At 43.6% G+C, this 10,607-nt stretch overlaps 1 protein-coding gene across 1 annotated transcript; it reads right to left on the bottom strand.

The window, feature by feature from the left end:
• Window positions 1-8,782: 8,782 nt before the first annotated feature.
• On the bottom strand, window positions 8,783-10,366 carry LOC311223317 (uncharacterized protein; the record flags this gene model as incomplete). The annotated part of the gene is made up of 3 exons (XM_084308109.1): window positions 8,783-9,337; window positions 9,550-9,666; window positions 9,982-10,366. 3 exons carry the CDS (start codon window positions 10,364-10,366, stop codon window positions 8,844-8,846), a joined length of 996 nt encoding a protein of 331 aa, XP_084164235.1. The 3' UTR covers window positions 8,783-8,843.
• Window positions 10,367-10,607: the final 241 nt, after the last annotated feature.

Raw genomic sequence — 10,607 nt, 5'->3', positions numbered from 1 at the left:
CCAATCAGCTGCGGCTCCCTGGTCAAATGTTTTTATTTTTATCTCTTATTTTGGAGATCGATGTCATACTGTGACACTGAAATGAAAAAATATTTCATCAACTAAAATATTTAGTCAACTAAAATATTTCATCAACTAAAATATACAGTACGTCACACTCCGCGCCTCTCCCTGCCGTTTGCAAGTGGCTAATCTTGAGTTTCCGACCCCCCAGTAAACTAACCATGGATAAATCCAAAAAAAGGAAAGTCTGAGGAAAATAGAGGGTTTAATTCAGCGTGGACAGATTAACTTGCTTTCACGACTACCGATGCAGGCTTACCTGTATGCCTACCTGTATTAACTTTTGATTTGATAGATTTTCCATAAATAAGGGAAGGACTCAAATAGAGCTGCATAGTTCAGGGTTTTATTTCAAAGTAGGTCTACAGATGCCAGTGTTTTTTCTCCTCTTCTGTGTTTTATTTCAAAGTAGGTCTACACATAGTAGTCTTTTTTCAAAGTAGACTACTTTTTATTTTATAAATGTTCCACAAATAAGGGAAGGACTCAAATATACCTGAATAGTTCAGGGTTTTATTTCAAAGTCGGTCTACACACACCAGTGTTTTGTCTCCTCTTCTGTGTTTTATTTTAAAATAGGTCTACTCTACACAGCCAGTCTTTTTTCTCCTCTTCATAAGAGTTTGAGGTTTTCCTTTGTTATAACAGGTAAAAACAGCAATAAAAAGTTGTTGCTTTATAATGCCATTAATGCAACAAACTGTGTGCTATAAGTATAAAGTATAATAAATTGCAAATTACTTTTGGTATGCAATTGTCAGGCGTTTTATGCCAAATGTGGGGTATGCTTGGGGATAACTATATATAAAATGTTATACACTGTGTTATCTTCATTTTAAGGGTAAATTGGTTTTGCGGCTCCAGAGGAATTTTATTTTGGGGGGGGGGGGGGGGGGGGCTCTTTTGATAGTAAAGGTTGCTGACCCCTGGCCTATGGGATGTCCTCTGCGCATGCACGCCTATTTAAAAAAATTCTCACATGTACCTTTACATCTACCTTACCACGCCCACCTCCGGCCACCATATAGCCCAGGTGGCGTGATCAGCTCTCCCTTCCTCATTTTCAAATGAAGTTTTGCAGTTCTGAAACGTTAGTTTAGTTAGTTAGTTAAGAGATGCAAGGATATTCCACTGCGGTCCTTTTTTTTCAGGACTCCGCGTTCAGAAAGGGAAGCGTTTGGGGTACCGCTGCTTGTCATGGAGTTTTCCTAGCAGACCGGCAATTCCTCTTCGGAGGATTGGTGATATGCTATGGCGCGGTCGGTGGAAGGCTTTCGAGCCAGGGGGAAGACTTGTTTGTCTTTCCTGGCGTGTCGTCAAGAGAGTCAGAGGGAATCCCATAGGCGAAGCGAGACTAGGGTTATAGGATAACCATCGATATGTGATGTATTTTGTTCATATATATCCACTAGTCAAACCTAAATAAGGTTTGTGATGTATTTTGTTCATCCACTAGTCAAACCTAAGTAAGATCTGGTGATGTGATATTTTGTTCCTCTACTAGTCAAACATAAGAAAGATATGGTGATATGATATTTTGTTCATATAGCCCAACCCTAACTGTATGTCAACTGAAGCATAATACCACCTCAGAGAGCATATGGTGTTGGCTAGGACCGGCTATGTGGTCATCTTTCTTGTCTGCAGCGGGTGAAACAGCTCTGACATGTTTGTTGGGGCCGTCACTGAAGTCATTCTTTCCCTGGGACATCTTCAGTGGACACAGCTCTGTAAAGTCCATGCAGACAAAACCATAATTTAAAGCAGATGAAAATGTTCAGTTAGGTTAGGCTGTATGATTATAGCAATTGTACACTAGAAATGTAGCAATGGCATATTACTAAAATATGTAATTTCATAAAGTCTATAAACAATGTTTTTCAAGGTTTCTCTGCTCTCTTTTTGTCTCTTGCTCGTCTTTTCCACATACTTGTTTTGATGCTTGTAGGTGTGGGGGGGGGGGGGGCATCTTCATCTTTGCTTTCCTGATATCAGGAAAGCAAATATGAAGATGCCCCCCCCCCCCCCCCCCCCCCCACACACACACATTCTGTTTCTCCATTCTGGTCATTTCAGTTTGTTGTCTCTCCTCTTCCCTTTCTAGGAATTCCTCAAATACATTGTCATGCTCCTCTTACAAATCTGTGTAAACAAACTACTGCTTTCTAGCGCTTCCTCCTTAGAGCTGATTGTCTGCATGTTTTGTTTTCAGTATTTTATTGACAAATAAGCATCTTCATCTTCACTTTGCTGACAGTGTATTTTTTTAGTATCCAGTTGATCCTGATCTAACGTGACACTGGTGTGTAAACAGAGTCAAGACAGTCAACGTCCGCTTTTGGCTTTAGCTTGCTGCTCCCCTGGCTACAAAACATTGATGTTAGCTAGTATTCTAATATTACAACTAATGTTAGCTAAATACCTAATTCTACCAAGCATTAGCCCAACGTGCGCTGCATTACACTGAAGGGTAGTGTGACTGGCCATGCTATATTATAATAGAGGGTCTACCGATTGTCGTGTTATTCCACAAGTATAAATACGTGAGTCCTCTGCATTTGTTGTGAGTCTATTTATTTCGTGAGCTCTGTAGCTACAACAACACAGGTCTCTTTCTTATTATCCGCTCCTCGTCTACTACTACGGGCCTCTTATTCTTGTTCTTATTAACGTCGCCAATCACGCAACGCTGGTCTAGCTGTTGGATACATAATTGAATGTTTAAGTGGTGTAAGTTAAAATAAGTGGTGTAAGAAGAATGTCCAAAATACCTTCTGATGGTTTAACAAACCTGCTTTGCGTTTCTTCATCTCACGTTCAGACATCAGAACATTCAAGGTGGCGATCGATCTCTACTGTAGTTCACACTGCAGTGCTCCTTAGTCCATTCAAATACTTCACATCTCAGGACAGCAGCTGCAGTTAGTCCGTTCTTTAAAGTTTACACGATCTCTAACTACATGTTCAGAATCAGAGGTTAGCATTAGTCCACGTCAACACATAACGAGGTGAAGCTATACAAACAAAGAGTGCGGGCCTCAATAGGGTCCAGCTGCAGACTCGGAGCCTCGAGGTCCAGATTGATACTTCCGGCGGCCACAGGACTTCCGGCGGCCACAGGACTAATGCGGAAGTATCTCGAAGTACGTCTGACGTAAGAGGTACAGGTCACATAATTATAGTACAGTGGAGAAGTAAAAATGGAATAAAAAGGCAGTGTAAACAATATACAATATTATTAACTCTAATAATAACACGCCTCGCGGGCTCATTATAATACGAGAGCCGTGGGTCTGCATTGTATAGAGCGGATCCCCCGGCCGTATTCAAGCGCTGGAGCGCTTTGCGATGGATCAAACTGTATTAATATAGTAGTAATAATAGACGGAGGCCATGATCTTTTGGAAGCAGCTGGGGGCGGAGCTTAAGCCAAAAGCCATGCGTTTGTAACGGAAGACCCCCCTGTGGGTGATGAACGCGGTGAGGTTGCGGCTCTCTGGGTGTAGTGGCACCTGGAGGTACCCCTGACGAAGGTCCAGCTTAGAGAACACCTTGGACCCGTGGAACTGGGCGGTGAGCTCCTCTGTGGTTGGCAGGGGGTATTTATCAGGGACGATGGCCTTGTTTACCACTCTCATGTCCACGCAGAGTCGCAGGTCCCCTGACTTCTTCTTTGCTACCACCAAGTTGGAGATCCTGGGTGACGCGTTCACCTGTTCGATGATGTCGTCGTCCAGCATCTTCTGTAACTCGGTGGCGATGCCCTCACGGAGAGCCAGGGGGGAGCGGCGAAGGGGCTGGATGACCGGAGTCACTTTTTGGTCTAGCAGGGGCTGGTGAGCGAAGACCTGGAGGCAGCCCACGCCGTTGAACAGTGCCGGCCACTGTTGCTGCCAGAAGACAGCGGTGACGGTGTGGATCTCTGAGCCTGTGGTGTCCAGCAGAGAGAAACCGAGGCCACTGAAGAGGTCGAGGCCGAGGAGGTTGGTCCCTCGGCGTGCGATGTTGAAATTGAAGGCAGGCAGTGTCCTTTCTCCGTACCTCACCGGCAGCTGGAGGGAGCCAACGATGTCAATCTTGGAGTCGGCGTAGCCTCGCAGGGTCGTGGTGGGCGGGCCCAGTGGTTTGTGGGAGAAGAATTGAGAGTATGTCGCCCAATTCAATAGAGACACTGTGGCTCCAGTGTCGAGGAGGAGGGGCAGTGTGATGTCACCAACCACCAATGAGCATGTTTTGAATGGCACTCGTCCTGAGCTGACATTATGGATGATAGTGGTCGGTGGCTTGGAAGCGCTAGCTGGGGCTGACCTGCAGACCTTGTGGAAGTGGTTTAGCCTCCCGCAGTTGGAACAGGCTTTGCCACGGGCAGGGCAGGTCTGGGCTCTGGAGTTGTGTGAAAGGGAGCCACAATTCCCGCACGGCTGGCGTGAGCGGTCACGTGACTGGGAGGCTAACAGTATATTGTCCCCGCCGTCGTCTGCACTCACGTTGAGGAGGGACACCCTTGAGCTGAGCGTGCTCGCAGCCTCTACTGGCACGTGTGTGTTGGGGCTGGGGGAGGTAGACAAACTAGCTGCACAGTTCATAGCAGATTCCACCTGCACTGCTAGTCTAATAGCTAAGTACTGCTAATGTCAGCTCGTCATTTTTCAACAGTAGTCTTTCCCTGATTTTATCACTGTCAGTGTTCAATATGAGTTGGTCTCTCACCATTTCATCCTGTAATGCCCCGAATTTGCATGAGCTAGCCAAGCCCTGTAGGTCCGCGACGTACTGCGTTATTGACTCGCCAGTACATTGATGTCTCCGTCGGAACACAACTCGACGGAGGAGTGCAGTCTGTGGAGTGGCGAAATGTCCCTTTAGGAGCGCCACCACCGACGTATATGTGTCACTGTCTAATGCGCCGAGCGTTTCACACACACGCTGTCCCTCCACGCCTAAACAGTGCTGTAGTAATGCACGTTTTCTCACCGCGGACAAGTCCAAACCGGTAGCCAGGATATACGTCTCGAACGAGGAAATCCAACGCGCCCACGGGACGGGCGGCTCACCGGGCAGCGGTAGGAAGGGTGGAGGGGGTGGGATAGATAATTCAGCCATCTCTCGTCGCCAATGTTATGTTGGAAGAATCAGACAACACGTAGTTTCAGCATGTCGGTGTTTACTGAACTCAAGACACATGCATTGTAACGTACACCAGAACATCAACGTCAACGTCACGTTCGGCCATATGCCGTAACGTGAAACTCAACAGAATAACACGACACTGTCGCAATAGTTAGAACACTAGTTAAAGTGCTGGCACTCGCTAGAGTACCAGACGTAACAGAGTGGTTAGGCAAAAAATAGTTCCAAGTATATTTGCTTATAAAACGTAATTGTCTAATTCAATTATTTTTTATTTCTCCATGTGGTAAATACACAGGTCACAACATGTTTACAGGAACGTTTTGGAGTTGTATTTGGAGTGTATTTGGTGACTGTAGGACTCTGTAGGGAACGTCAGGCTATTGCCCCCCCCCACTTCCAGTGATGAAGCTAAGCTACGCTAACGGAGCTACTGTTCCCAAAGCTAAATGCACGCACAGAGACAAAAAAGGTATGTATCTTCTTGTCTCCAGGGAAGATGTTAAATAAGCTAATTTCCCAAAATGTTGGAGTTTTTCTAAGTCCTCAAGGGAGAAAGGTTCATCCAGGCTGGCCTTATAACTATCTTCTACTTTTGGGATTTGTAATTGATCCAGAAATGCATTAATTAATGAGGGATCTCTTTTGGATTCCGAGGTATAGAGACTTGTGTAAAATTATTCAAATACCTTAATTTCCTGTTGGTCATTATGCATTTCTCCAGAGGTTGTTAAAATGTCCTCTATAAGTTGGCAGCTTGGTGTATTTGGTGGGCCAGTTGATGTCCAGCCTTCTCACCCTGCTCATAAAATCTACGTTTGGACTGTAGTATTAGCTTCGCTGGTTCATTTATGGAAAGGAGATCAAATTCTGCTTGGAGGGAAATCCTTTTTTATAAAGGATTATAAAGACCGGCCCTCATTTATCAACGTTGCGTAGAAAGTGTTCTATTTCCGTTCCTACGCACGGAATTTAGAATGTGTGTACGCACAGAAATATCGGGATTTATCATCCTATGCACACTCCCCGTATTGATAAATACCATTTGTTCTTACCGTCAATGCTTGTGCATGATTATCCATATATGGTAATGTAACACCCCCCATGGGATGTGCAATAATGGACTAACCCGAGCGAACTCTGAGAAACCTCACTGAGAGGGAGATTGTTCACGGAGGCGCTGTCAAACCAAGAAGACACAACGCGTGTTATGGGATAAATAAAAGGCTGTCGGACTTGTACACGGTGATGTCAGATATCAACGACTCCCTAAGACCATTGCTGCAATTCTGCCTGGACAGCTCAAAATACTAATAAAGACCGTTGACCGCGTTGGTGTGTCATTATAACCATGCTGGAATATGAATGCCTTTATTAATTTCGTTCGATTGGCTACCGGGTATAATATGATTTGTAGAGGCATACAATCTATTTTGTTGTCGGTATTAGGTAGCCTATATGAATTACATATAATAGCATAGCCTACATTATGCAACAGTAACTTGCGCATATATAATAGCACATGGCACAGCCCTGCGAAGCCTGCACAGTAAACATTCAACTACCGGCAATGCAACTCCTGCACAGAAAACATTCAACTACCGGCTCAGCAGAGCACGCATGACCGTTGAGCGTGCATTTGGCCGTCTCAAAGGAAGATGGCGGTGTTTGATGAAGAGATACGATTGCCACATTGCAAATATCAACACCACCGTGGCAGCTTGTTGCATACTTCACAATTTTTGTGAGGTACACAATGAGGAGTATGTTGACGACTGTGACGTTGGCAGAGACAATGAAGAGCGGGATCCACGCGGGGCGAACGGCACTGCCACTGCCCACGCCACAAGAGATGTATTGTGCACCTTCTTCCATGATGCTTAAAGGCACATCAAACAGCATTAAATACAGTGACACTCTCAAGGGGCTTTTTTCTAGAATATCACATGTTGTTTTTCAATTGTTTTCATTGTGGTATTCTATTGTCAGTATTATGTTTTTTTCAATAAATGTATCCAATCCCAGATTATGTGGACCTCATCTTGACCCTAATACAAGGCAACACTTAACAGCCAAAATAAAACACATGCTTGGTCAGTTGGCTGCTGTCATTAATTACTGATAAAGTCTTGTCTCAGGGATCTCTGTTTCAGAAGATCCAAGCTAACAAGATTATGGCTAGCAGTGTCCATTGAATTGAATGCAGACATTATTAAGGCAGACATTATAATGTACTCTAGTCATTCACACACAAATCAAGCACTCCAGACATTATAATAATGTTGTTGCCAGACATTCAAGGTTAGATGGTATCCATTGTCTGCCTAATGGCGGGGAGGAACTACATTAATTCTAGTCATTCACACACAAATCTGCACATCTGCCTCAAGTCACATTCCATTCAGACACAAATCAAGCACTCCAGACATTATAATAATGTTGTTGCCAGACATTCAAGGTTAGATGGTATCCATTGTCTGCCTAATGGCGGGGAGGAACTACATTAATTCTAGTCATTGACAACCCAAATCTGCACATCTGCCTCATAAGTCACATTCCATTCAGACACAAATAAGGCACCAATCAAGCACCAATGTGCTCTATAGTAATTGAAATGTATTATAATGTTTACCACTCCTGCCTAATGGCCGAATAGATGACAAGGGTAGATTAAAGCTGGTATGATTATTCAGAACAGAGGATGGTCTCTCACTTCACCAACTGTTTTAACTACAACACTCTGTAACTGTTTTATAGTGATACTATAATATTGAATCCTTCATTTGCCAGACTGGACCATTATCCCTTTCACTTCAGTTAAATAACAGTGACATTAAACTATGTATCCCTTAAACGATTCCTATTTTTTTCAGTATCAGGGAAATTAAATCTAAAATGTACAAACTAGCAAACTCTTAACAGTGCATAGTAATAAGTCGATGCAAATCTTTCCAATGTGAGGTATCAAGAGGTTTATTTGTTAAAAAAAAATAGATAAGACATATGCATGGTAAAAAAAAAGACATGCTAGGTTCCTATTATTGCAAAATATAATAATAAAATAGAATACAATAGGCAGGCATTGAAAAAATAATAGATGACAAGATATGCATGGGGGGGAAAAAAGACATGCTAGGTTCCTGAGAAACTGGTTCTTATGTACACTACTATGCTATATACAATTTACAGTGTCTGTCTATTAGTGTGCAAAATATATCTAAAATGTACAAACTAGCAAACTCTTAACAGTGCATAGTAATAAGTCGATGCAAATCTTTCCAATGTGAGGTATCAAGAGGTTTATTTGTTAAAAAAAAATAGATAAGACATATGCATGGTAAAAAAAAAAGACATGCTAGGTTCCTATTATTGCAAAATATAATAATAAAATAGAATACAATAGGCAGGCACTACTATGCTATATACAATTTACAGTGTCTGTCTATTAGTGTGCAAAATATAATAACAAAATAGAATACAATAGGCATTGAAAAAATATGGATGACAAGATATACATGGTAAAAAAAAAGACATGCAAAATAAAACATAATATAACTGTTAAGGCACCTAGTTTTACTCAAATGTACAGTTTAAAAAATGTGCAGAGGGATGGGGGAGAAAGAAGGGCAACACCTTTCCTTCTACAATCATTAGAGCCTGTGATAGGTAGATGGTTCTCCAAAGTTCTCATAATTTTGAGGGGCAGGAGGCTGTGGGTGTGCAGTGCGCTGCGATTCAAACATAGTGCACATCATCCTCATGAAGGCCACGTTCTCTCGCTCTGCTCTCTGTCCAGCAAGCTCGTTCTCTCGCTCTATTCTGCGGTCAGCCCGCTCGCTCTCTCGCTCTGATCTGCGGTCTGCCTCCTCGTTATCCGCTCTGCGTTCCCCCTCTCGTGCTCGCTCAGCGCGCTCGACCTCTCGCTCAGCGCGCTCGACCTCTCGCTTCCACAGGTCCTCGCGCTGCTGTGCCTCTCGCTCTGATCTCGCGTCCAAACTTCTTGCTTCTCGCTCTGAACGCAGATCCTCTGCTTGGGAGAAATCCAGGCATCTCTTGTTGGTCAGGTCTATAAAGGCACCCACACTGTCTCTTTCATCAGCAGTCCTCTTCCGCCGGGTGTTGGGACTTGGGCCATCTGAAACTCCTGTATATATGCAAGCAAAAATATAAAATTAATTGAAGGCAGGCTACAACCAAAATATCACTTTTTGTGTGGGCAGTTAGTGTATTTGTATAAAACCAACTACAGTAACTTTGCATAATGCTAAAACACAGGTTTTGGCCACAGACTGACCAGGCAGACACTGAAGGCATGAGAATATAGATGAATATAATTGCTAAAAACTTTGTACTTACCGATTAGCAGGTTGGCGGAAGGACTGACGTCTCTCTCACCAGCAGTCGACTGTGTGTCCAGCAGTCGACTTCTCTTGCGTCGGTTGTCTGGACTAGGACCTGGGCCATCAGAAACACCTGTATGCAAAAAAATATATAAAATTAATTGAAGGCAGGCTACAACCAAAATATCACTTTGTTGACTATGTGGGCAGTTAGTGTATTTGTATAAAACCAACTACATAATATATGCCGTCTAATCACTGCCCTGTAGAACAGAATGAAATACAGTAACCTTGCATTGATTGAAAACTTGATTGAAAACGTTATTAACAGATTGCAGAATGGGTACAATACACACACAATTGTTAAGGGGATGCAGACCAGAGAAAAAACGTTCGTCTTGTTTACATCATGAAAATAGATGAATATAATTGCTAAACGTGTACTCACATGGACTCGATGGTATGTCGACCAAAAGTAGTGTGTTCTCCACATCTTCTGACTGAACAACGGGGGGGTCACTGGACGGTTTGCTGCTGAGAATGTTGTCCACTGCCTCGTACCACTGAAATTTGTCCTTCTCATCAGACGAGCTGCCAGATTTACGCACCACATCTCGTACTCGTAAATATTGCAGCCGCAACTTCTTCACTTTGGCTCGACACTGCTCGACCGATCTTCTGAATCCGTGCACAGCCAGATGATCGGCGAATTTTCCATAAATTTCCGAATTTTTATGCGTCTTGTCCAGCTGTTGCTGAATGCTCTCATCAGCCCAAAACGCTAGCAAGCACTCAATTTCGGCAGTTGACCACAGTGAACCTTTGCTTGCCATGTTTGCTAAATCGATGTTGCTTGGTCGAATAGTTATGACGTTATGTCAGCATCAGGCGCCACGCCCGTGAATAGTGTGATGTGAATGGGCCGAAGTGATGACGTCACGAGCAGGGACTCAAGTGGCTCATTATTGAACGCAGGTGTTTTTTGATTGTGTGCTGGATGAGACGCTGAGACTGTTTGATAAGCCAGTGGGTCTCAGAGATCGAGGTTGGAGCACGCACGCAGTAACCAGACTC

This window comes from Notolepis coatsorum (genome assembly GCF_963971535.1).
Source record: "Notolepis coatsorum genome assembly, chromosome: 2".
Taxonomy (NCBI): Eukaryota; Metazoa; Chordata; class Actinopteri; order Aulopiformes; family Paralepididae; genus Notolepis; species Notolepis coatsorum.
This window is presented reverse-complemented; position numbering and strand designations above follow the sequence as displayed.